We start from the raw sequence: 26,670 nt of genomic DNA on the forward strand, positions 1-26,670 counted from the left end.
CTTAGACTTTTTAAAGGGTTATTTTTAATGTATTTTTACTGCACCTAAGTCTTACTATTCTGGACCAGCCAGGTTCTACTTCACCTAAACCCTTGACTTGTGAACAGTGTAAGAACAGTTTTACACGTGAACTGAGCTAACTCGAACAGTAGAACTGAGTCAGCCCCACGAATTTGCCTTTCCGAACTTTATTAAGTTGGCCGTCCCGATCCAAACACCCCTCGACGTTTCGTGTTTGAAACTTTGAATCGGAACGCTCTACTCTTTCACCATTCAACCATGGCTTAAGAAATACACATAAATCTCCCAATCAAACTAATTGCTAGTCCACAAAAGCTCCAGTTCTACTTGATTTAGACGAGGCTTTGATTCTTTTGGACAGTTAACACACATTGACTTGTATTAATTGAAAAAAACTAGACTTACTGTATGGTAGCGCCGCGTCCATTTTGCTCACTTATATATGTATATCAAACAAATTATACACATGCATATGTGCATCCAAACTCATATCATTGTGATTATGCGTACCTTCTATAAGGTAATGTTTGGTAGCCTTGAATATTATTGAATGTGAAATTGATGCGAACTGCACGACATTGGAGATTATCACTATGTTTACTAAACAGAGGATTTTAAATATAGCATGAATTTCATACATGTAAAAAAAAAAAAAAGTTGATCATGATATGCGGTTTGAGTATCTTAGATCCTCACTGATTATATATAGACCACCCTTAGTTTTACATGATACAAAATGTATTGAAAATGTCTGAATGTTCACAAAATTAATCTCATTACTATTAGTTTAATTACATTCACATATGGTAAAGTATTGTGCTAAAACAGTAACGACCATCATTTAAAAGAAAAGGAATTGGTAGGCACATTTTCGTTTACGTGAATTAGCGGAGGAGGGTTCAACTAACCCGCTTGTCACGTGCGAGCCATAAACCGTGCATGCTTAGTTGCGCACATTTAAGTTGGGTGAGCACGTGAGCTCCCAGCTACCACCCCGAACGCCATTTCCCTATTTTATCTTTCCCCAAATACCCTTACCTCTGCCTCCTTTTTATAAATACCAACCCCTCCGCCTCATTCCCTTCCAGCCTTGAGGCAGCAGCTCCTTCTTCTTCTTCACCACCACCTGCAGTTTCCGGCCGGCGGAAGCTTCCCCCTTCGCCTCCGACGCCCTCACGCTTCCGAGCCTCTACAGCTACAGGATGGTGAGCGTTGAGGAGATCCGAAGGGCACAGAGGGCCGAGGGTCCAGCCACCGTGCTCGCCATCGGAACCGCCACGCCGCCGAATGCAGTCGACCAGAGCACGTACCCTGACTACTACTTCAGGATCACCAACAGCGAGCACAAGACCGAACTGAAGGAGAAGTTCACGAGAATGTGTAAGCCCCCCATCTTCCCCGCTTTTCTAGCCGAGTATTTAAACCGAGTTCAGTAGCCAACTTGGTCTACTTCTCTCTCTGGTTGCCATCTGCGTACGCCTTAGGGAAGGGAATTTAGCTTCTCGGCCTCTTGTATGTATGTTAATGTGCCTACAAGTGACTGAAAGGACTCGAGTTGGTCGCTTTTCCTCTTTTAGAGAAGTTGATTTAATATCTGAGATGCATCTGTAACATATAGATACATACAATATGGTAAAGATCTGAGAATATAAACCGTGAGACTTTCAAGTCATACACAAATGTACAAACTTGTTCATGTATGCATAATGAAGATGTACATATTTTTCAATTATGTGTCCTCTGACGTGCAAGTGGGTGTGCAGGTGAGAAATCAATGATAAAGAAGAGGTACATGTACTTGACGGAAGAGATACTGAAGGAAAACCCCAACGTCTGCGCCTACATGGCCCCGTCACTGGACGCACGCCAGGACATGGTGGTGGTGGAGGTGCCCCGGCTGGGGAAGGAGGCTGCGGCCAAGGCCATCAAGGAATGGGGGCAGCCCAAGTCCAAGATCACCCACCTCATCTTCTGCACCACCAGCGGGGTGGACATGCCCGGTGCCGACTACCAAGTGACCAAGCTCCTGGGCCTGCGCCCCTCGGTCAAGCGGGTGATGATGTACCAGCAGGGCTGCTTCGCCGGCGGCACGGTCCTCCGCGTGGCCAAGGACCTGGCGGAGAACAACAGGGGTGCTAGGGTGCTGGTCATATGCTCCGAGATCACCGCCGTCACGTTCCGCGGCCCAAGCGACGCCCACCTCGACAGTCTTGTCGGTCAGGCGCTCTTCGGCGACGGAGCGGCTGCGATCATCGTCGGCGCGGATCCAGTCCCTAACGTGGAGAGGCCCATTTTCGAGCTGGTCTGGACCGGGCAGACCATCCTGCCAGACAGCCACGGGGCCATAGACGGCCACCTGCGGGAAGTGGGCTTGACCTTCCACCTTCTCAAGGACGTGCCTGGGCTCATATCGAAGAACATCGAGAAGAGCCTGGTCGAGGCGTTCGACCCGCTCGGCATCTCGGACTGGAACTCCTTGTTCTGGATCGCGCACCCCGGCGGTCCGGCCATCCTGGACCAGGTCGAGGAGAAGCTGAAGCTCAAGACCGAGAAGATGCGAGCTACCAGACACGTGCTGAGCGAGTACGGGAACATGTCCAGCGCCTGTGTGCTGTTCATAATGGACGAGATGAGGAGGAAGTCGAAAGAGGAGGGCGCGGCCACGACCGGGGAAGGGCTCGAGTGGGGTGTTCTCTTTGGGTTCGGACCAGGGCTCACGGTCGAGACCGTCGTGCTGCACAGTTTGCCAATAAGTGCCTAAGAACGGAACGGACGGAACCGATCTGGTCGTAAATGTTAGCTCTGTACTTCAATATCGTTCTCTTACTTGTCCCCACTCTTAAAGATTGTGACCTAGTGTGTCCGTGTTTTTCATTTTTCTTCTCTTTTTAATAATATCTTTGTTTGGCTATGAAAATTAAGAGCGCAGGAACGAGTCACATGGCTTCTGTCATGAATGGCTAAAATTATGGGACCTTCATTAATTAATACTTCTTTTATTATAAATGTTTCTGAGATTGAGAGAAAGTTAGGTGGAAGCTGTAAATGGGCAGCCAGTAAAAGAATTGTGTGTTATTTTACTTTGTGCCGTATATGGTAGTGGGAAATTCTTGAATAATTTAAGATCATCATGCAACCCGAGAAATTGCTCAAAGGGTGTGATCTTGCAGTTCGGGGAGTCTTAAACATGCATTAAGTATGATAAAAGAGTCTCGGAGTTTTAGCAAAAGTTAAACGCTGATTTAGAATTTCATAGGTTAAAACAATAAAAAGGAGCATTCTTTGTTTATTTTTCAATTATGAACAAGACGAATTAGTCCAAATCATTGGTATTAGTTCATCGGATGGGCTCCGGCCAGTAATGGAAGCTAGGCAACCGGTCACTGGTTTGAGTGGCATGGGTGCTCGCTCTCTCCTTGTGTTCAAGTATTCAAGCAGTGGAAAATCAATCAGTCCCCAAGTTATATAGCTTGATTGTTTCCGGCCAGCAGTTGTCCGGCGACCAATCGCTGGTCTGAGTGACAGTGTTCCACCTTACAGGCGACCTTAGAGGCCCGAGTAAGATAAAATACTCTTCCTACAAGATAAAAAAAAAAAAAAAATCAATTGATTATGAGAAGCAACAAACCATGTGGATGCGACATCTAGTTTCCCTTTTTAATACAAGTTGGGCAACCGATCGGTTAACTCTCAATCTCAAAGGAAATGTCTTATTCTACTACGTAATAAATGAAATTGAACAATAAAACGGGGTTTTAAACTTTCATGTTCATTCCCTGCTCGTAGACATATTCTGATATTCATCTTTACGATTATTCATAAATTCATTCAAACTTCCTAAGTAGCCGCTCCAAGTCGGTTCTTGAAGTTGACCTCATGAACTGATAAAATTTTTTAATTAAAATATGATAAATGGCCTAGTCTTTTAAGTCTATGAACCACATAAAGCAAGTTCAGTGAGCATCATCACCAACATTTGTGTAATCGTTGCTAATAGTATTACCAATGCCTGATAACGTCGGTAATAGTATACCTAACTATGTTGAGCATATGTTGATGAACACAATCTATGCCGATGCGTGCAGCGGAAATGCCGATTATAGTATTCATTGACAAATTGCTCATATATGTTTGAAATAAGCGTCAGTAAAAGTTTTACCGACGTTTATGTTACTTGATTCACGAGTCGAGCCAAACTTGATTCCACCAATTTAAGGTCGGACTGGGGCTGACCTAAACCCTAAACCCTTTTTTATGGTTCGGGTTCTAAAGCCCGACAAGCTGCTGCCCCGGTACACAGCCTTATTTATTTATATAGTAGACTTTTCTTTGCTGTGGTCAGTTGCCCACATTAGCCCCATAAAATTTACTTACTTTTTTATTTTTTTTCAACAAAAAATGTATATATTTTTTTAAAAATGACCATCCTCATTAAAATAACAAAATTTTTTACTGATGGCATAACTAAGGCTCCGTCCGATGCACAGGAAAAATAATACAACGTGGGGTTTTTTCAAGTTTGTACGGAAAAAGTTTTTTCCTCCAACATCAAACATGAGAAATTTTATCATGTTTTTTTTTTCCTGTTAATCAAACGAGGCCTAATCAAACGAGGCCTAAATTATGTTGTTATAGAAGGGCAATACGGGTGACGGCTTCCGGAGTCTGAACATGGATCCAATAATGTGGGTTGGATTCAGATGTGGTATTGTTTATCGTTGGATCCAAATGCAACTATACTCGGTTGCCTTCTTACCCCCTTTTTTTTTAAATATAAAATGGAGTGGTCAACGCTGATGACGTTCGAACATGAGGACGTCTTTTGTTGGAAAATTACATGATATGCACACAGCTTCTCTTGCGCGTTTGATAACGCGGACAAATACTGCCGAGAAGCGAAATTTTTCAAAACCCTACTCTTTTCCCTCGCCGCATCAAACGCCGAAAAAGATTTCGGCTATTTCCAATACCGTAGGCTGAAATATTCCCCGTGAAATATTTCTCGTCCTGCCCACCCGAGGCAAAAAATATTGTATTTCAAATCTGCTTTGAACAAACATGAACGCATGATTTTTTTTTTTTTGTAAATGGAAACATTTTGTGGGTGTTTGGTAGAACCTCACTGCCGAGGCTCTATCGCTACCCAAGATCATGATCAGCAGGGCGGATTGATCTCAGCTTTGTGATCTGCCATAGCTTCTCCTCCTATCGCATGATAGGAGGAGGTGGATGTTCGTTCGTCCGTAGATGGTCGTACTGCTACTTTGGAAGTCGAACACCAGATCTACTAGCGTGCTCATTAGCTGCAGCCTTCCCTGTCGCGTTTCCAGCCTCTAAACCTTCGTGGGTATGCAAAGGATTGCACCGTGAAGCACCTCTTCTTGCGCTCTAGCTGGGGTATGAACCATGAGTTGCAGAAGCCAAGATGCTGCTCTGAGCTACACCTTGATGTCTACCACTCGTACTTCCTTCGGCCGTTGAGAGAAGGGACTTGAGAAGAGAGGAGAAGCTGAAATGGAGGAGGCCATGAGGTTGAAGAAGAACAAACCAGCCGTCGCCTCGCCGGTCATGGGTGAGGAGAATCCTCCAGCCATCATTGAGAAGACAATCAAGATTGCATGAGAAGAGAAGGAGAAAGCCCCTCGCGGGGAGGTGAAAGAAGTTGACGCCAAATGAAAATCACTTCATCATTCAGCATAATTCCAAAAACCCTAATTACAAAGCTTATATACATGAGAAGCGTATCGGTTCACTTAGCTCCTAACCCGAGACGGTATAAAGAACTTAAAGTTAAACGATTCTAACAATTTTCAAACCGAGACAGTACAAAAGAGTAAATAAACATAAGCAAAAGGGTGCCTAGAATGGATTTGGTTGCACCCGCTCTCTCTATGGATCTGGACCCAGTCTTACATTTTTCGACCATCCACTCCTCCCACTACAGCCATATAAGTAATGCCCAAGGGTTCTGTAAGTGTCGAATCCTAAACCAGGCCAAGGTGCCTTGTGGTCCAACTCACTCGCGTGCACTTGGCCCTACGCACATAGGTGCTAGTGGCCGACCCTACAGGTCACTTCTTGGGCTTGTGTTCATCCTCGACCGCCCCCAATGCTGCGACCTGTTGCTCTCGGCGCTCCTTGCCGAGGCTAACCTCACAAGGCAACGAGGGCATAAGCCTGTCGGGTGGTAATCGGCGTGCTCAACTGTTACTCACGCCGCTGGTCAGCTCTGCTCTAGCGCTCTCCACCAGGCCTTCGGCCATCCTCGATGGTGCCAAAACTAGGCACGTATCAATGTTTTATTGTTCCACGAAAATGCCCAAATCTTTGGGTTAGATTAAAAAATATTCACCAAATATTCCAAGTACCAAACGACTCTTAAGTTAGATCATCAGTCATAGAATTAAAGGAAGTCATTATAGATGGCTAACATTTCATTCTGACATTTTAAAACATTCCATATTCATTTATGACTTACCAAACTACTTTTACATGACACACTTAACACATTTATTGTCACAATTGATACTTTAGGAAGGAGATATACGTCTCTTTCGACGCTATATATATATATATATATATATATATATATATATATATATATATATATATATATATATATATATATATATATATTTTACAGAAAATACATATTGGACAAGAGAAAACATTTGTAATGCCTAATGGGTTATGTAAGTGTCGAATCCTGAACCATGCCAAGGTGCCTTGTGGTGCAACTCACTCGCGTGCACTTGGCCCTACGCACATAGGTGCTAGTGTCTTGGGCTTGTGTTCAACCTCGACCGCGCGCAATGCTGCGACCTGCTGCTCTCGGTGCTCCCTGCCGAGACTAACCTCACAAGGCAACGAGAGCATAAGCCTGTCGGGTGGTAATCGGCGTGCTCAACTGTTACTCACGCCGTTGGTCGGCTCCGCTCTAGCACTCTCCGCCAGGCCTTCGACCATCCTCGATGGTGCCAAAACTAGACACGTATCAATGTTTTATTGTTCCACGAAAATGCCCAAATCTTTGGGTTAGATTAAAAAATATTCACCAAATATTCCAACTACCAAACGACTCTTAAGTTAGATGATTAGTCATAGAATTAAAAGAAGTCACTGTAGTCAGTAGATGGCTAACATTTCATTTCTGACAGTTTAAAACATTCCATATTCATTTGTGACTTACCAAATTACTTGTAGATGACACACTTAACACATTTATTGTCACAATTGATACTTTAGGAAGGAGATATACGTCTCTTTCGACGTTATATATATATATATTTTACAGAAAATACATATTGGAGAAGAGAAAACATATGCTTAAGGTCTTACAGGTAAGCTGTGTAGGACGACGGTGTCAACGGTGAGGCCAGGTCCGAACCCATTTTGTGGGTGTTTTATTGTTTTATGAAAATGCCCAAATCTTTAGGATAGATTAGAAAACATTCACCAAATATTTCAAGTACCAAACGACTCTTAAGTTAGATCATCAGTCATAGAATTAAAGGAAGTCACTATAGATGGCTAACATTTCATTCTGACATTTTAAAACATTCCATATTCATTTATGACTTACCAAACTACTTTTACATGACACACTTAACACATTTATTGTCACAATTGATACTTTAGGAAGGAGATATACGTCTCTTTCGACGCTATATATATATATATATATATATATATATATATATATATATATATATATATATATATATATATATATATATATATATATATATATATATATATATATATATATATATATATATATATATATATATATATATTTTACAGAAAATACATATTGGAGAAGAGAAAACATTTGGTTAAGGTCTTACAGGCAAGCTGTGTAGGACGACAGTGTCAACAGTGAGGCCAGGTCCGAACCCAAGGAGCACACCCCACTCGAGCCCTTCTCCGGTTGTGGCCGCGCCATCCTCCATCGATCTCTTCCTCACCTCGTCCATGATAAAGAGCACGGTTGCACTGGACATGTTGCCGTACTCGCTTAGCACGCGCCTAGACGCCCGTAGCTTCTCAGCTTTCAACTTGAGCCTCTCCTCCACTCGGTTCAAGACGGCAGGCCCGCCAGGGTGCATGATCCAGAATATGGAGTTCCAGTCCGAGACCCCGAGTCGGTCAAAGGCCTCTGCCAAAACCTTCTCGATGTTAGTCGAGATGAGGCTCGGCACACTCTGTTGGAGATGGAAAGTCAAGCCCGCCGCGCCTAGGTGCCCTCCCACAGCCCCTTCGCTGTCGGGCAAAATGGTCTGACCAGTCCAAGCGAGCTCGAAAATCGGCTTCTCCATGTTAGGGACTGGGTCCGCGCCAACAATGACTGCAGCTGCTCCATCGGCAAAAAGGGCTAAACCAACCAGGCCGTCTGGGTACGTCCCGCAGGGCCCGCGGAACGTAACTGCAACCATCTCGCAGCATACGACCAACACCCTTGCCCCCCTGTTGTTCTCGGCGAAGTCCTTGGCTATGCGTAAGACCGCGCTGCCGGCGAAACAGCCCTGGTGAGGTAGCATGACGCGCTTGACTGCCGGGTTCAGGCCCAAGAGGTTGGTCAGTTGGTAGTCCGCACCAGGCAGCTCCCCGCCGCTGCTGGTACAAAAGATGAGGTGCGTGATGTTTGACCTGGGCCGCGCCCACTCGGCGATGGCCTTGACCGCGGCCTCCTGCGCCAAGCGCGGCACCTCTTTAACCAGCATGGCTTGGCGCGCGTCTAGGGAGGGAGCCGCCTGGTCACAGATGCTGGGGTTTGCCTTCAACATCTCTTCTGTCAATTGCATGTGCCTCTTCTTTATCCCAGAGTTACCACCTGCATCCATACTCACAAGCCCCATATTAAGCATATCGAATAAAAAACCCAATCACATATCAACATATTTGCTACCAATCATTTATCAAAGATCAAAGCCATCATATATATGGAATGAAAATAAAGAAAGATTAGGTCAGGTATATATATGATATATAGTGGGCTATGTATGTACAAGAAGAATGTTAAGACATGAATGCTATACGATGGCTGCGATTGTCTAAAAAACAATGGTTATGGTGAGAGAAGAATGTAAAGTTTACATATTTTGGTGAACTTCTCCTTAAGGCCGGTCAGGTGCTCGGAGTTGGTGACCTTGAAGTAGAAGTCGGGGTACGTGCTCTGGTCGATGACATTGGGCGGGTTGGCCGTTCCAATGGCCAACACGGCTGCCGGACTCTCAGCCCTCTGCATCTTCCATATCTGTTCAAGACTCACCATCTTAGAGAGAGAGAGAGAGAGAGAGAGAGAGAGAGAGAGAGATGGATGGATGGATGGATGGTGTTCTTTCTCCTGGCTTTCTTTTATAGGGAGAGGAAGTCATGAAAGCCAAAATGTTTAGTAATAAAGGAGAATATATTCAAGTTGTTTGAAACAATCTATGTGCCCCTTCAAATTTTCTTCTTCGATCGCGTCCCCGCACAAGCAACGATCATATAAATAAGCTGATCTCAAGCTGACTCATTATTAATTTTCATGCAACTAACATATCTTCCAGCCACCGTTGAGATCCAAACGTCTATTAATTTAACGAGTGCTTTCAACAAATTGCTTTTAACTATTTGTTTAATATATATATATATATATATATATATTGAATCTAGAACTACTTAGAGATGTCATTGAAATGGAAGGTCAAGCGATCAAGGATGCACGTTTCTGCCGTCATGTTTGCTTCTCACGATCAATGCTTGTTGCTCAATCTGAATGAATGAAAGTAAAATTTGAATATTTAATTTACTGAATCCTAAAGCACAAGGATAGCGGTTGCATCTTCCAACAGCATGGTTGAAAGATAAGCATGTCAACGGATTGGATTCAAATTAAATATACCTTCAACCATATCTGCATTTTCATATATTCACATCTTTGAATTTAAATTCGGATTATTCAAATGTGAACAAAAAAAGTCGTATCTGAATCCAAAACCAAAATCCAATTTTTACATTTCTATCTAAATCTGAATTTGCATTTCGGAAGAAGTTAGAGGAAAGCAAGGTAATTATATTTTGCTCCCACACGGCAACCCGGTGGGTCGGACGTGGGTCCCCCTCTCGTCTCAACTTCTGACCGTTGACCAGGCGAGGTGGACGAAGCAGGACTCTATTGGTTCATGAATGCCGATCTTTTTTGTTTTGCAATTTCAGGAAGAGTGAAATTGCCAGATCTTTTTTGTTTGTAGAAATTGAGTTTTCTTTTTCCATTTATTGGTTCATGAAATGCACCAGATGAACACATTCGACAGATTCCAATCCAATAAGCGTCGAGTTCGGATATGTTTCTCAGATCCAAGATAAATATGGATCCAGCTTTGTAAAAGCCGAAAATAATTTATGCATGTTAAAGGTAAGAAATTATGAGTTTAATCCACATTCATTTTCAATAAAGTTTGTCAGTCTTGTGAACCAGCGGCAGCGGTTGAGTGCCGCTGGTTGAGACAGATTTTTTTTTTTTTTTTTTTTTTTTTTTTTTTTTTTTTATGGAGCATTAACTTGGATCTCGTGAAGTTACTTCATATAATTAAACCCAAGTTTTAAAACTATGTTTCAAAGTGAAGCATATGCTGCACTTCCGCCCCAGTCCAGTTGTGAAGATACATATATTATATATGGCATGCATGGCCGACGCTGCGCACTTGGTTGAGCACATTTAAGTTGGTTGGGCACGTGGGCTCCCATCTACCTCCCCTACACTTATCGATATTCAATGAGTCCAGCTAAGTCGAGCGCGACTCACTCGCTCGATAAACTTGACTCGAACTCGACAACCTAATCGCATCAAGCTTGAGTTAAGTGGGCTCGGCTCTGCTAAACTCTGTTAAGTTTGAGAAAGAAAATATATAAAATAAGTAGATTACTCAAATGGATGTACAATTGATTGGTATGTGGGAGGTTCTTTTACTTTAAAAAAATAAAATTTTTTAATGAAATGCTTGGCTTGGCTCAAGCCAACGGCTAGAGTTTAATCGAGCAAGTTCAAGAGTCGAGCTCAAGCAATAGAAATCAAACTCGAGTCAAGTGCGAGCTCAGTTTAAACTAGCTCAACTTGACTCAACTGGCTCATGAACAGCCCTATCCTACGTGCCTCTTCCCTATGTCACCTTTCTTCAACACAACTACCCTTTTCTCTCTTTTATAAATAGCACACCCTCAGCCTCACTCTCACTGCAACCTTGAGGGAGAAGTTCCTTCTTCGTCAACTCCACCACCAACTGCAGTTTCTGGCGACAGCTTCCCCTTCCCCTGTCCTCGCACTTCCGAGCAACAGAATGGTGAGCGTTGAGGAGATCCGGAGGGCACAGAGGGCCGAGGGTCCTGCCACCGTGCTCGCCATCGGAACCGCCACTCCGACCAATGCAGTCGACCAGAGCACGTACCCTGACTACTACTTCAGGATCACCAACAGCGCGCACAAGACCGAACTGAAGGAGAAGTTCAAGAGAATCTGTAAGCCCCCATCTTCCCCGCTTTTCTAGCCGAGTATTAAACCGAGTTCAGTAGCCAACTTGGTCTACTTCTCTCTCTGGTTGCCATCTGCGTACGCCTTAGGGAACGGAACTTAGCTTCTCGGCCTCTTGTATGTATGTTAATGTGCCTACAACTGACTGAAAGGACTCGAGTTGGTCGCTTTTCCTCTTTTAGAGATGTTGATTCAATATGTGAGATGCATCTGTAACATATAAATGGGTTAATATCTGTTTCCCCGGAATATGCTAAAGATCTTGGAATATAAACCGTCAAGCTTTCAAGTCATACACAAATGTACAAACTTGTTCATTATACATAATGAAGATGTACATATTTTTCAATTATATGTCCTGTGACGTGCAAGTTGTTGTGCAGGTGAGAAATCAATGATAAAGAAGAGGTACATGCACTTGACGGAAGAGATAATGAAGGAAAACCCAAACATCTGCACCTACATGGCCCCATCACTGGACGCACGGCAAGACATGGTGGTGGTGGAGGTGCCCCGGCTGGGGAAGGAGGCTGCGGCCAAGGCCATCAAGGAATGGGGGCAGCCCAAGTCCAAGATCACCCACCTCATCTTCTGCACCACCAGCGGGGTGGACATGCCCGGTGCCGACTACCAAGTGACCAAGCTCCTGGGCCTGCGCCCCTCTGTCAAGCGGGTCATGATGTACCAGCTGGGCTGCTTCGCCGGCGGCACGGTCCTCCGCATGGCCAAGGACCTGGCGGAGAACAACAGGGGTGCTAGGGTGCTGGTCATATGCTCCGAGATCGCCGCTGTCATGTTCCACGGGCCGAGTGACGCCCACCACGACAACCTCATCGGTCAGGCGCTCTTTGGCGACGGAGCGGCTGCAATCATCGTTGGAGCAGACCCAGTCCTTGACATGGAGAGGCCCATTTTCGAGCTGGTCTGGACGGGGCAGACCATCCTGCCGGACAGCCATGGGGCTATAGAAGGGCACCTACGCGAAGTGGGCTCGACCTTCCACCTCCTCAAGGCCGTGCCCGGGCTCATATCGAAGAACATCGAGAAGAGCCTGGTCGAGGCGTTCGACCCGCTCGGCATCTCGGACTGGAACTCCTTGTTCTGGATCGCCCACCCCGGCGGTTCTGCCATCCTTGACCAGGTCGTGGAGAAGCTGAAGCTCAAGACCGAGAAGATGCGTGCTGCCAGGCACGTGTTGAGTGAGTACGGGAACATGTCCAGCGCCTGCGTGCTGTTCGTAATGGACGAGATGAGGAGGAAGTCGAAGGAGGAAGGGGCGGCCACCACCGGGGAAGGGCTCGAGTGGGGTGTTCTCTTTGGGTTCGGACCAGGGCTCACGGTCGAGACCGTCGTGCTGCACAGCGTGCCGATCAGCGCCTGAATATGGAACGGAGCAGGTCTATAGGGTGTGATCAAGCTGTTTGGTGAATCTTGCACATGCCTTGGGTTCATAAACATCTCCCATGTTGCACCTAATAATAAATAAAGAATAAGGAATAAAATGAATGACGTTTTCTTATGGGGAACGCGTGTTGTCCTTGGCATTTTATTGTGTTTCCAATTTGTTTTCAATCTTCTCTAATTATTATTATTTATTTTTCCCTCTGGTTTTTGCTTATAACTATCAAAATGACTATTCGCTGGTCATTCGAAAAATTTCGAATTTCTGAGATTCAGCAATAATTTTTCCAATAAATATATTGGGCAGAAGAAAAATAATAACATGCGTGGTAGTCTTTCATCGTGTCTAGAATTTGTATAATCCTTTACTCTCTGTCGTCATTTGCTGCTTATGTGGAGTATTTGGTTTATGTTTGAGTGTTCACCTGCGACCAAGCACCCTCCAATCCGGTCCCAAGCGTATGTTGAAATTGTAAGCACTGGACATGTTGCCGGTCTCGCCCGGCACATGCCTAGACGCTGTCGGCCTTCAACTTCAGCCTCTCCTCCATTTGGTTCAAAATTGCAGCCGGACGACTCATTCGGGTACTGAACCCCAGGTTCTATTCGACTCACGACTAATGCATTGGATCCAATCAGACCTCACAAAAATTTTCCATTATCCAAGCACTAATGGACTTTTCTGAAACCAGACCTCACAAAAATTTTCCATTGTCACTAAAATTTTCTCATGGTAGACGTGCATTATGCAGATGACAAAGTAGGCACCTGGTTAAGGAATTTTATAAGGTTGGTTGACGGATTTCAAATTCGGTATGCGGGTCTGTATCTGGATCTGAATCCAGAGTTTGAAGGTCTATGGAACCAGACCAAGATCTGAACGAGAAAGTTTAAACATATTGGGATCTAAGCGAATCTAGTCTGTATCTAATATTTTACATTTCCAGGTCGTTTGTGTCAACTTGAGAAACCCAGCTCTTAATTGGGTGGAACCCTAGAGAGCTGGAGCAAGTAGTATGGACGATGCTGCTGCTTCTCTCAAACATTAACATCCACTCTTTAGCGACAGAAATACAAAAGATAAAATACTCTTCCTACTCACATACTCAAGATAAAAAAGTCAATTGATTCTCGGCAAGAAACCATGTGGATGCAATTAATCTAGATTCTCTTTTTAGTACAAGTTGGGCAACCTATCGGTTAACTCTCAATCTTAAAGGAAAGGTTTCTTCTACTACTACGTAACGTAATGAATGAAATTGAAGAAGAAAACGGGCCTTTTACCTTTTATCTTTATTCCCTGCTCCTACACATATTCTGATATTCATCTTTATGATTATTTAAGCTCATGGACAGATAATTTTTTTAATTAAAATATGACAAATGGCCTAGTCTTTTAAGTCTGTCGAACCACATAAAGCAAGTTTAAAACAAAACAACACTAAAAAAAAAAACTTCTCAAACGCTGGTGACCAACGTCTGGATGATTGTCTGTTTTGAAGGAGAGAATTCCTCTCTGAAAAGTAAAAGCCCAAAGTTTAAGCAGATTTTCCTATCAAAAAAGGCCTTGAACGAGTCTCTCTTATTAGTCAAATATACAAGGGCTTTCCATGTTCACTTATGCACATATGTAATCTCAGTTCCCAAAAGATAAACATGATGTTTCAAAAGAGTAAAACATAATAGAGGATTAAAAGATGGAAGCAGGACAATCAAAATTTACAGGCACAGTGGTTGCAGACTTGTAGCATCTCCAAAAAGAAGCCCTAGTACATTGGGAATAAAACCCAATGCCCCCCCTGATCTGGGCAATATGCTCAGTTTCTGACAAGAAACAAGCATTGAAAGCAAACCAATGTTTCAGTTTTTGAAGAAAACACTAGAAGATACACTAAAAGATATAAACAGCACAAACAATACACTAAAAGACATAAACAGCACAAACAATACACTAAAAGATATAAACAGCACAACAGTATATAAATCAGTGAAAGAAGGAAAGAACAGGAGGAAGAAGTAGAGAAAGGAGGAAGAAAAGAAAAAAGATGAGTAAGAATACGTACGTAATATAATATGCACTTGTGTTACTGTGTGTGTGAGAAAGAGAGAGACAGGTAGGGGCTCGAAGGAAGGTACCTGAAAGAATGTTGATCAAAGCAGCAGCCAGCAGGTCACCAGAACGGCGACAGGTCTCCGGAGCAGCTACAGAACACCAGAGAAGGAGAGAATGGCCCATCAAACACGGGTTTAGACATTACGAGTCATAGAGCAACCAAGAAAGAGAGAGAGAGACAGAAAAAGAGAGAGAGAGAGAGAGAGGCGACCTTCGGCGCAGGATGCACTGCCTTTGAGTTGGATATCAATGACTCACTGGAGAAGCGGAGAGGCGGAGAGCACATTGACGCAGGGCAGCAGGAGCGTAGAGCACAGGCGGAGAAGAAGCACAGTGAAGCAGTGAAACAGGGCGGGAGCATAGGTGGAGAAGGAGAAGTCGGAGACACCGATGCGAGAGGCCAGAGAGGGAGAGTCGGAGTCGGAGAGAGAGAGAGAGGGAGAACGAAACAAACCCTAGAACGAAAAAAAACCCTTTCCCGTTCCCGCTTGAGAAGAAGTGAGTCGTGACTAGTGAAGTGAGACAGTTGAACCGGTTTTTTTAAAACCAGTATGTTAATCGAGCCGAGTCGAGCTTTAACGAGTTCGCAAAGTGAACTCGAGCTCGACTCGTTTAACTAATGAAGCAGCTCGTTTACACTTACGAGTCGAGTTAAACGAGTCGAGTTCGAGTAACTCGACTCGTTGTGCACCCCTATTGTCGGTAATAAACTTTTATCAACGTTCATTAAACGTTAGTGAGCATCATCACCAACATCATTTATGTGATCGTTGCTAATACTATTACCGATGGCTGACAGACGTCGGCACGTCGCTAATAGTATATTTAACTATGTTCAGCATGTGTCGGTGAACACAATCTGCGCCCATGTGTGTAGTGGAAATGCCGATTATAGTGTTCACTGACAATTAGTTCACAGATGTTTGGAAGAAGTTTTACCGACGTTTATGGACATTCTTTTTATCGACATGGCTTAGTCTTCACAGTGATTGGAAACAGAGATTGGAAGAAGAAAAGAGCAGAAGAGGTTGTAGACTGTAGGGAAAGATCATAATTTTTTTATACTTAATCTACAGACTATTTTCTAATAGCATACATAAAATATGAAAATATGAAATTTTCTTATTTTCTATCTTTCTACAAGTAAAGATGTATTTCAGAAAGAAATGACCGTCTTTGTTAAAATAAAAAAATTTGGTAAATAGAAACTTTCATGTTCTTGTTTAAAAAAAATTGGAGCAAATTCATGGACACCGAGTTTTATTCTTCTATGACCCAAATCTTAAACTAGTCACTAAACATTCCAACTACCAAACGACTCTTAAAGTTATATCGTCAGTCATATGAAATTATTAAAGGAAGTCACCATAGATGGTTAACATTTCATTCTGAGACTTATTAAACTACTTTTAGATGACACACTTAACACATTTATTCTCACATTTTTTTGGGGACTTTTCTTTTTTACTATCATCGGACAAACTCAATGCCGTCGTTCGTTTATTCGTCTGATCCGTACCGCATTGGTAGAAATGGTATATATATATATATATGATATATAGTGGGTTATGGTGAGAGAACAATGTAAAATTTACATATTTTCGTGAACTTCTCCTTGGGCACGGTCATGTGCTCTGAGTTGGTGACCTTGAAGTAGCAGTGAGGATACGTGCTCTGCTCGATGACATTGGGAGGGTTGGCCGTTCCAATGGCCACCCCGCCTGCCGGACTCTCAGCCCTCTGCATCTTCCATGTCTGCTCAAGACTCACCATTTAGATATATATATATATATATATATATATATATATATATATATATTCTCTACATGCTCGAAGCTGTACATCCGAAACTTGAACCAGCTTGCCTCGAGCCGGAACTTGAAACCTGGGCATGGGCTCGTCCGACCATTAAAACTCCGGCAAGATTCGATTAAATTAAAAAATATACTTTTAATATAAAATAATATATAAATGTAATTAATTATAATAAAATATTATATATATATAAATTAATAAAATAAATACTTAAACAATTATCGAGCCCACCCAAGTTTATCCGACCCAACTGAGACAGCCCAATAAATTATCAGGCCGGTCTGGAGCCTTTTTTTTTGGGACCGAGCCTGAGCCCGAGTCGAGCTGGATACCGAGTACCCACCGGCCACCCAGCCCAATGCTCAACCTTTACTTGGTACCCACCGGCTACCAGCCCCAGCGCCCAACCTTACCTTGGATCTAAAACTGTTTGGAGATGTCATAGAAATGGACGGTCGAACGATCAAGGATGCAAGTTTCTGGTTTTGTGAATTCTGGGGGTTGCTTCTCACGTTCAATGGTTACTCAACCTGAACGAAAGTAAAATTTGAATATTTTATTTATTGAATTCTAGAACATAAGGGTAACTGCTGCATCTTCCAACATGTGAGGTTCAAATTAAATATACCTTTAACCATATCTGTATTTGCGTATATTCACATCTTTGAATTTAAATTGAGATTCAAATATGAACAAAAGGTCATATCTGAATCCAAAACTGAAATCTTTCTATCCAAATCGATTTTCAAAGCATTGAATATAAGATGTTTATTTAAAACTAAATCCGATGAATCTATTATGTATATCTGATTCCAATCAGATGTCATTTTAAAAATCTGATCCAAATCAAATATATTAACATCAAAATGCCTGCCACCTTCGTTTGTCAATTCTCCGTTAATTACAAGAATTTTGTTACCCGGTGCTGCAACCTGAAGTCAAATGCGAAAATGGTAGGCAGACTGACGGGTGCACTTGCAAACATCACCGACGTATGCATAACAAGATCAATTATTTGAAGTTAGGAACAAGTTAGAGGAAACCAAGATAATTATGTTTTGTTGCCAGATCTTTTTTGCAGAAATTGAGTTTTCTTTTTCCATTTGTTGGTTCATGAAGATGCACCGAAATGATGCAGCCATGTCTATCAAAGATAAATATGATCAGGCTTTGTAAAAGCCGAAAATAATTTATTCTTGTTAAGGTCAGAAATCGAAATTTTTTATGGGGCACTAAATATATAGTTAACAAATTATCAATTGACTATAAAACATTAATTTGAATTTGAATTTGACGGAGCTACCTCATATAATTAAACCAAGTTTCCATACTAAAGTAAAGTTTCAAAAAATGGGTTCCGTGAAGCCAATGCCCCACATAGACCACATTTAAGTGGCCGACGCTGCACACTTAGTTGAGCACATTTAAGTTGGCTGAGCACGTGGTCTCTCATCTACCTCAACTACGCTCCTTCTCCCTATTTTACCTTTCCTCCAACACAACTACCCCTTTCTCTCTTTCTCTCTTTTATAAATAGCACGCCCTCAGCCTCACTCTCACAGCAACCTTGAGGCAGCAGCTCCTTCTTCTTCTTCACCACCACCTGCAGTTTCCGGAGGCAGCCTCCCCCTTCGCTTCCGAGCCTCTACAGCTACAGGATGGTGAGCGTTGAGGAGATCCGAAGGGCACAGAGGGCCGAGGGTCCAGCCACCGTGCTCGCCATCGGAACCGCCACGCCGCCGAATGCAGTCGACCAGAGCACGTACCCTGACTACTACTTCAGGATCACCAACAGCGAGCACAAGACCGAACTGAAGGAGAAGTTCACGAGAATGTGTAAGCCCCCCATCTTCCCCGCTTTTCTAGCCGAGTATTTAAACCGAGTTCAGTAGCCAACTTGGTCTACTTCTCTCTCTGGTTGCCATCTGCGTACGCCTTAGGGAAGGGAATTTAGCTTCTCGGCCTCTTGTATGTATGTTAATGTGCCTACAAGTGACTGAAAGGACTCGAGTTGGTCGCTTTTCCTCTTTTAGAGAAGTTGATTTAATATCTGAGATGCATCTGTAACATATAGATACATACAATATGGTAAAGATCTGAGAATATAAACCGTGAGACTTTCAAGTCATACACAAATGTACAAACTTGTTCATGTATGCATAATGAAGATGTACATATTTTTCAATTATGTGTCCTCTGACGTGCAAGTGGGTGTGCAGGTGAGAAATCAATGATAAAGAAGAGGTACATGTACTTGACGGAAGAGATACTGAAGGAAAACCCCAACGTCTGCGCCTACATGGCCCCGTCACTGGACGCACGCCAGGACATGGTGGTGGTGGAGGTGCCCCGGCTGGGGAAGGAGGCTGCGGCCAAGGCCATCAAGGAATGGGGGCAGCCCAAGTCCAAGATCACCCACCTCATCTTCTGCACCACCAGCGGGGTGGACATGCCCGGTGCCGACTACCAAGTGACCAAGCTCCTGGGCCTGCGCCCCTCGGTCAAGCGGGTGATGATGTACCAGCAGGGCTGCTTCGCCGGCGGCACGGTCCTCCGCGTGGCCAAGGACCTGGCGGAGAACAACAGGGGTGCTAGGGTGCTGGTCATATGCTCCGAGATCACCGCCGTCACGTTCCGCGGCCCAAGCGACGCCCACCTCGACAGTCTTGTCGGTCAGGCGCTCTTCGGCGACGGAGCGGCTGCGATCATCGTCGGCGCGGATCCAGTCCCTAACGTGGAGAGGCCCATTTTCGAGCTGGTCTGGACCGGGCAGACCATCCTGCCAGACAGCCACGGGGCCATAGACGGCCACCTGCGGGAAGTGGGCTTGACCTTCCACCTTCTCAAGGACGTGCCTGGGCTCATATCGAAGAACATCGAGAAGAGCCTGGTCGAGGCGTTCGACCCGCTCGGCATCTCGGACTGGAACTCCTTGTTCTGGATCGCGCACCCCGGCGGTCCGGCCATCCTGGACCAGGTCGAGGAGAAGCTGAAGCTCAAGACCGAGAAGATGCGAGCTACCAGACACGTGCTGAGCGAGTACGGGAACATGTCCAGCGCCTGTGTGCTGTTCATAATGGACGAGATGAGGAGGAAGTCGAAAGAGGAGGGCGCGGCCACGACCGGGGAAGGGCTCGAGTGGGGTGTTCTCTTTGGGTTCGGACCAGGGCTCACGGTCGAGACGGTCGTCCTGCACAGCGTGCCAATCAGCGCCTAAATGTGAAACGGAGGGGACCGGACCTGGTCTATATTTTTCTCTTTCGTGTGTCCGTGTTCTTCATTTTTCTTCTCCTTTTGGTAATATAATATCTTGTTTGCCTTTGCAAGTTGAGAGTGCAAGAACGAGTCACATGGCTTGTGATAAAGAAGTATAGTTATACGAAGTTGGGGAGTATTTCTTTGATGGTGAAAGTTCCCCAGATTGTGTGGTTGAGAGAAAGTTTGGCGGAAGCTGGAAATGGGCAGGCAGTTATGTATTCAGGCACAGGATAATTTAATAAATTGTTTGTTATTCTATTTTGTTCTTTATATGATATTGATGCGTTCATAAATAATTGGAAACTCAAAGGGTGTGATCATGTTGTTTGGTGAGTCTTACACATGCATTAGGTTGATAATCGACTCTCTTGTTGCACCTAACAAACAAAGAATAAGGAAAAAAATGAATGAGGTTTTCTTATGGGGAGCCACGTGTGGCCTTTGGCATTTCAATTGTCTTCCCAATTTGTTTTCAATCTTCTCAAATTGTTATTATCTATTTTTCCCTTTTGTTTTTGATTTATAAATATCAAAATGACTATTCGCCGGTCATTCAAAAACGATTCTGTTATTCTGATTCGGTTTTCTGGGATTCAGTAACATGTTGCCCAGCTCCCCCAGCACACACACACACATTGGACTTATGCATTGGATCCAATCTGACCTCAGAAAACTTTTCCATTATCCAAGAACTTATGGACTTATGCTTTTCTCAAACATTATTAACATACACTCTTTAGCTACAGAAATATAAAGAAAGTTTAGTGCTTGAGATGGGCAGGCCAAAGCCCCTCTCCCTTCGAATCAGCTCCCATGGTTCAAGGCTACTTCAGAGGAACCTGGGTGGCCTGGCCATTAAGCATCATTCATATGGTTTGCATTCTGAGAAATAGCGCCCACACGAACAGGATCCCCACTCCTTCAGTCCAACTAGTTATGTTATCGTGAACATGAGCCAAGTCGAGCTCTAGCTGGAACATAATTTTTGCTCGGTTTCGAGCTGAAGTTGAGCTTCACAGGGTGAGCTCAAGCTCAATTAGACCATGAGTTATGAGCTAGATGGGCTCGAGCTTGACTCGTCGGGTTTCTTTCACAAAGGAAGAATGGTGTACTGGCGTGTAGGGATGTCAACCAATTAGATTTGGATCAGATATACCTTTTACCATATCCGATTTTCTGGATATTTATATATTCGGATGAAAAAAATTTATATCATATCCGAATCCAGCTTTAAAATCTATATCTGAATCCGATCCGAATCTAATTTTTCAGTTATATCCGATCCGAATCCGACTTTTAAATTATATCCGAATTCAATCTGAATCCGACTTTTAAGTTATATCTCTATCTGATCCGAATCCGCCTTTTAAGTTACATCTGTATCCGAATCCAACTTTTACGTTATATTCGAGCCCGACTTTTAAGTTATATAATCCACCCAAATCCGATTTATGACTTTTAAGCCATATGTAAATCTGATCCAAATCAGACTTATGTACCAAAAACTGACTACATGTCCTCTAAGACAGTCTCAGCAGCAATCTAGATTCCAAAGATTTAAAACCCATTGGTTTTCTCGGGCAAAGAAGGATAAATGCCTCAAGACTAATATGGAACATGTGAAATAGTTAAGAAATCCTTTGCATTGATGTTCTTTGCGCCAACCTCTGTTGAAATTGAAAATGATATCCTATCATGGTTTCATAACAAAAGCTGGATATCAAAAGACTTCTTGGTCAGCCAAGTACCAAACTCTGTTGTTGCATACATCAAAGCAACTCAGTAGAACATCTTGTTTACTATAGTACAAAGAAGTGGAAACTTCAAAATGAAAAGAGTAACCTGCATAAGATCATTAAAAGCATTTATCTATCATGTATCACGTGCCAGTCTAGCAGAGGAAGATACAAACCGGATTACAGCCATAAACTCATGTGATCCCTGTATTCATTTATTCATACTTCCACCACCAGTATATCTCAAGAGGGCATCCAAAAGCGTCAAGATTCTAATAGAATCAACTAGTCATCGAAGCACTCAGATGTTGGTTCTGGTGGCAAGTTGCATGAGGGCGTAGTTTCTGAAGTAAAGATCAATACAAAATTCTCACAAGAGCCAACACCAATATGCAGCAGCCAACTTCGGCACTAAATGCAATTGTGGACTAGCACTTTGCTGCAGAAAATAACAGTAACACATCTAGACTAAGGCTGAACAGCTTAGCTTCCTGCTACTGCAGGAATTGGCATAGGGTTCACATCTTCGGCTGTCTCGTGTTCTGGCCAAAGAATCTGTCATAAACCTAAATTTGTCGAATGAGGGATGAGAGGTAGATCACAAGCATCATATCATTTGTCTTCACGGAGAATGCCTTGATCAACTCATTAGCATTCAAATTGGGAAGCAGGTTGAACACATCCTGGGATTAGACAGTCAACAAGAGAAAATTTGGTAAGAAAAAGCTTGGTGCAACCAGACATCAAACGCTGCCTGATTCAGCAGGATGTGAGCACTGAGAATTTAATAAGAAGCTCAAGGAATGCAGAAGCAGCGCATAGGGCAAATGATTTGGATGGGCAGTTAAAACACATTCTGTGCATGAACCTGGAACGAGGAAAAGGGAAAGCAGGAACACAGAGAAACGGCCAAAAAAACAAGCAGACATCAGCACAACTTCAAACATGCAAAAATCGAGCTACAATATCAGGAGCGGTGCATTTTGGGTACAGATAAGGGGGAACGAGAGAGTGGGAGAGAGAGAGCGAGTGAAAGAACGGCGTCAAGTTTGTACCTGTGGATGTCTGCAATGAAAGGTCGCTGAAGCATGAATCTTCACAGCGTCAAGAAGATGATGGCTGCTCCATGGTGTAAGACCGACATACAAAGGGGAACGGAGAGATGCGCGTGCGTCTGAAATTAAGAGAACCCCTGCCTTTTTTTTTTTCAACCGCTAACAACAAGACGGCGGAAAGTCGAGTCCGCTCCCTGGCGACTAAGTCCACCCTAACCCGGACGAACGGCGCCACCCCAAGTTAAGTACATCTCCCCCAAAAGCTGCTAAAAGACTTCGATGGCATCGGCAAGCGGATGGCGGACTTTTTCGTTGGCCCGGCGTGATCTGGGGCAATCACCGGCGAGACATTGCCTCCATCTTTTTAACTTCAGTGTGGGTTTGGATCCCAATAAGCAGAATCAGACATGAAAATTTAATGAGAACCCTTTTATTAGAACAAAAGAACAAGAAAAAATGATCATATAAAAAGACAAACATACTCCTCCTGTTAAAAGGTGCATGGATATCAAAATGCTAGCATAGCAAAACACCATAGAAAATTTATTTCAATGCTAAGTACTTGATCATTTCAATTTAGGACAATTTCTCTTCTAATGACACGCTCTTTTATATCCTTATTTTCACATCAATTGAATTATTCTTGCGTAGGACTCATATTTATAGATGAATCTAAGATGTACGTAAGTAAAGTACACAAAGAAAGGATATTAAGCTTGCTTTCAAAAGTTCAATGTTCTAGTGCTGACTGTCCTGACATGGAAAACGGCCTCCCTCGTCCGGCAAAAGTTCAAAGTATCATTTTGACACTTACTATTTGAGGTAGTAGTAAATTAATTGTCTCGAAAAGCCTCAAATGACCTTGAAAATTATAAATAAACCTATCTTTTTTTCTACTTTATTTTACGCCAGCAAGATTATGCATCCTTGGTCGCTTTACAGCTGGTTCAATCCATAAGAACGCCAGAACAAGCACTCCTATATCAGGATTAAACTGGTGAAGCTCAAACTATTTTGGAATGACAAAATTATCCTAAAAAAGATTTAAAGAAAAAAACCATAAACTAAAAAGAAAGTGCACATGTTGAGGGACCTGGGTTGAATGGGTGTATTTGTAAGAGTATTTAATTCTACCACTCGAGTATTTCATTCTACCACTCAATAAAGATAAGAAAAAAGAAGGCCCACTTTTCCATGCATCAATATACCATTGAAGACAAGATTTCATTGACTAAGGATGATGCCTCTCTTAAATTATTCAACTTAGCATATCAATGTTTTTACTTTTGCAGAACAAAGTTGACGGAAACTGATCATCTGCATCTCCTGTATATTCCCTTTCCTGTCCCTTACACCAACCCCTCTTTTGGATGGATGATGGGTGTATTTGTAATTACAAAGATTTTATTTAACATTTCAAAATTTCATCACTGGATACTTTTTATACTGAATGAAATTAATTTTCCAACATTGTGTTATTGATATACTGGTCAATATATGGCCGAATTGGCCGATCCCTTTGGCTGCAGGCCCGAATTAATTCATAGCTGCTCCCAGCTCCTATCATCCTGTTGGCGCCAAGAACATTTTCTCAAGTCAGAGGTCATGAAAACCAAGAGAATTTAGTTTTGCTCCCAGACAGAAGCCGATCCAACCGGAGAATTTCAAGAAGCAGGCCATCGAAGTAAAACTTGGCAAATTTTTATAAAATTTAATTTTTTTCTTTCCATTTTATTCATTCACGGAGATGTACCAAATGATGCACCCATGAACAACACATATATATAGAGAAACGAGATCTTGAGCACAAGAAGTAGTTACACAACCAACCAAACCAAACCCTTGTAACAAATTCAAAAGGAAGAAGCCAAATCTTGGAGCAGGCAGAGCACTCGAAGACCGCAACGAAATCCTAGAGGCATTATTTTTGGGAGAATATCACATGGCAGGTTAATATAGACCGACGTAGGGATTCCTGCATACGTCTAGGCGTCGATGGGAATGCTGCGTAGGACGACGGTCTCCACGGTGATGCCGGGGCCGAAGCCAAAGAGGACACCGTAGTCGAGCCCTTCCCCGGTGGTGGGCAGCCCTTCCTTCTTCGACTTCCTCCTCATCTCGTCCAGGATGAACAACACCGAGGCACTGGACATGTTGCCGTGCTGGCTCAGCACCTCCCTCGTGGTGCTCAGCCTTTCGTTCTTAAGCCTCAGTGTCTCCTGCACCTGGTCCAAGATGGCAGGGCCACCTGGGTGCGGTATCCAGAAGATGGAGTTCCAGTCTGAGATGCCCAGCGGGTGGAATGCCTCGGTCAGGATCTTGTCCAGGCCACCTGCTATCAGCGCCGGCACCTCCGGCCGAAGGTGGAAGGTCATCCCACTCTCCCGCAGGTGGGCCCTTATGGCAGTGCTGCACTCCGGCAGGATGGTCTGCCCCGTCCATGAGATCTCGAAGATGGGTTTCTCGAGCGTGGGGACAGGGTCAGCGCCCACGATGAGCGCAGCAGCACCATCGCCGAACATGGCTTGACCCACCAGGTTGTCGAGGTGAGTGAGGCTGGGTCCACGGAAAGCGATGAGGGCGATGAGCTCGGAGTTTATGACCAGCACCCTCGCACCCTTGTTGTTCTCCGCTAGGTCCTTCGCCAGCCGCAGCACCGTGCCCCCCGCAAAGCAGCCCTGCTGGTAAAGCATGTAACGCTTGACCGAGGGCTGCAGCCCCAGCATCCTGGAGACATGGAAGTCGGCGCCGGGAAGGTCAACGCCGCCGGTGGCGCAAAAGATGAGGTGGGTGATGCTGGAGGCAGGCTGCCCCCACTCGGCGATCGCCTTCACAGCTGCCTCCTTCCCCAACCGGGGCACCTCCGGGATGATGACATCGTGACGAGCATCCAGGGAGGGAGCCATGTAGGCCCTAACATTGGGGTTCTTCTCCGCTATCTCTTCATTCATGTAGACGTGTCTCTTCTTGATCATCGATTTCTCACCTGCATGCACACACACACTATAAAAAAAAAGAAAAAAAAAGCATAAATCTAAAGCAGAACGCCAATTGAGAACATTATTATCAGTTGCTGCAGTGTCTCTCTTAGTCCATTTAACTTAGTTAAAAGATGGCATGCATCATCAGCATCGTTTTTTTTCTACTTTTCTCTTGTCTGAGATCAAACAGTTGAGCACCATGTCTATGTAAGTAATTGGCAATGGAAAGTTGTATATATAAGGTCTAAAGCAGCCGGGAAAGTGGAGTCAAATTAATTACAGAGTCTCTTGAACTTGTCCTTGAGGCCGACCATATGATCGGAGTCGGTGAGCTTGAAGTACTTGTCGGCGTAGGTGCTTTGGTCGACCACCTGCGTCGGCGACGCGGTGCCGATGGCCATCACCGTTGCCACACCGCTGGCCTTCTCTGCCATTGGGAGTTCGGCGATGCTCCCCATATTGTAAAAGATCTAGAGAGAGGGATGTATATTGGGGAGCGGCGAACAGATCAGAGAGAGACTGAGAGAGAAAGAGGGAGAGGCTGAGGTTGGTTGTGGATGAAGGTGGTGGCTTGCATGGCCTTTTATACAGTACTGGAGTAGGGGCTGCCGCAAGAAGACGGTAGGGAGCAAGTCCACGTGATACCGTTGCCAGCATGGATCGAAATAGAATCCCACTTCTTCTTCAGTTAAATTCCAGAAGGCGAGGTGCCAAAATCTCAGCTTCATCATTTTCTTCATTTCCGTCGTTTCAATTGGGAGGGGAGAGAGAGAGAGGC

The 26,670-nt window shown here is 43.9% G+C and overlaps 4 protein-coding genes across 4 annotated transcripts; 2 read left to right on the forward strand and 2 right to left on the reverse strand.

Annotated features, from left to right (window-relative positions):
• The first annotated feature begins 1,092 nt into the window (after positions 1–1,092).
• LOC116265292 (uncharacterized) lies at positions 1,093–20,378 on the forward strand. Its single transcript, XM_050080726.1, has 6 exons — positions 1,093–1,401; positions 1,785–2,779; positions 11,217–11,520; positions 11,917–12,896; positions 18,434–18,698; positions 19,082–20,378. The coding sequence occupies exons 1-6, from the start codon at positions 1,224–1,226 to the stop codon at positions 20,077–20,079; spliced, it is 3,720 nt and encodes a 1,239-aa protein (XP_049936683.1). The 5' UTR covers positions 1,093–1,223; the 3' UTR covers positions 20,080–20,378.
• On the reverse strand, positions 7,857–9,295 carry LOC116266357 (chalcone synthase 4-like). Its single transcript, XM_031647532.2, has 2 exons — positions 9,118–9,295; positions 7,857–8,854 (listed from the first exon to the last, which is right to left on the reverse strand). The coding sequence occupies exons 1-2, from the start codon at positions 9,293–9,295 to the stop codon at positions 7,857–7,859; spliced, it is 1,176 nt and encodes a 391-aa protein (XP_031503392.1).
• Positions 11,314–12,929, forward strand: LOC116266356 (chalcone synthase). Its single transcript, XM_031647531.2, has 2 exons — positions 11,314–11,520; positions 11,917–12,929. The coding sequence occupies exons 1-2, from the start codon at positions 11,343–11,345 to the stop codon at positions 12,912–12,914; spliced, it is 1,176 nt and encodes a 391-aa protein (XP_031503391.1). The 5' UTR covers positions 11,314–11,342; the 3' UTR covers positions 12,915–12,929.
• Positions 20,379–24,593: 4,215 nt separating the features above from the next.
• LOC116266355 (chalcone synthase 6-4-like) lies at positions 24,594–26,451 on the reverse strand. The gene is made up of 2 exons (XM_031647530.2): positions 26,173–26,451; positions 24,594–25,897 (listed from the first exon to the last, which is right to left on the reverse strand). Exons 1-2 carry the CDS (start codon positions 26,348–26,350, stop codon positions 24,897–24,899), a joined length of 1,179 nt encoding a protein of 392 aa, XP_031503390.1. The 5' UTR covers positions 26,351–26,451; the 3' UTR covers positions 24,594–24,896.
• Between the last annotated feature and the right edge of the window lie 219 nt (positions 26,452–26,670).

Source organism: Nymphaea colorata, chromosome 12, assembly GCF_008831285.2.
Source record: "Nymphaea colorata isolate Beijing-Zhang1983 chromosome 12, ASM883128v2, whole genome shotgun sequence".
Classification (NCBI taxonomy): Eukaryota; Viridiplantae; Streptophyta; class Magnoliopsida; order Nymphaeales; family Nymphaeaceae; genus Nymphaea; species Nymphaea colorata.

What these genes read in the sequence shown, in the direction of transcription:
- LOC116266357 (XM_031647532.2), bottom strand. Translation starts at nt 9,295, where the DNA reads ATGGTGAGTCTTGAACAGATATGGAAGATGCAGAGGGCTGAGAGTCCG. An exon ending in GGAGAAGTTCACCAAAATAT is followed by an intron (nt 8,855 to 9,117) that starts GTAAACTTTACA and finishes GTATGGATGCAG; the next exon opens with GTGGTAACTCTGGGATAAAG.
- LOC116266355 (XM_031647530.2), bottom strand. Translation starts at nt 26,350, where the DNA reads ATGGGGAGCATCGCCGAACTCCCAATGGCAGAGAAGGCCAGCGGTGTG. An exon ending in GGACAAGTTCAAGAGACTCT is followed by an intron (nt 25,898 to 26,172) that starts GTAATTAATTTG and finishes GTGTGCATGCAG; the next exon opens with GTGAGAAATCGATGATCAAG.
- LOC116266356 (XM_031647531.2), top strand. Translation starts at nt 11,343, where the DNA reads ATGGTGAGCGTTGAGGAGATCCGGAGGGCACAGAGGGCCGAGGGTCCT. An exon ending in GGAGAAGTTCAAGAGAATCT is followed by an intron (nt 11,521 to 11,916) that starts GTAAGCCCCCAT and finishes GTTGTTGTGCAG; the next exon opens with GTGAGAAATCAATGATAAAG.
- LOC116265292 (XM_050080726.1), top strand. Translation starts at nt 1,224, where the DNA reads ATGGTGAGCGTTGAGGAGATCCGAAGGGCACAGAGGGCCGAGGGTCCA. An exon ending in GGAGAAGTTCAAGAGAATCT is followed by an intron (nt 11,521 to 11,916) that starts GTAAGCCCCCAT and finishes GTTGTTGTGCAG; the next exon opens with GTGAGAAATCAATGATAAAG. An exon ending in GGAGAAGTTCACGAGAATGT is followed by an intron (nt 18,699 to 19,081) that starts GTAAGCCCCCCA and finishes GTGGGTGTGCAG; the next exon opens with GTGAGAAATCAATGATAAAG.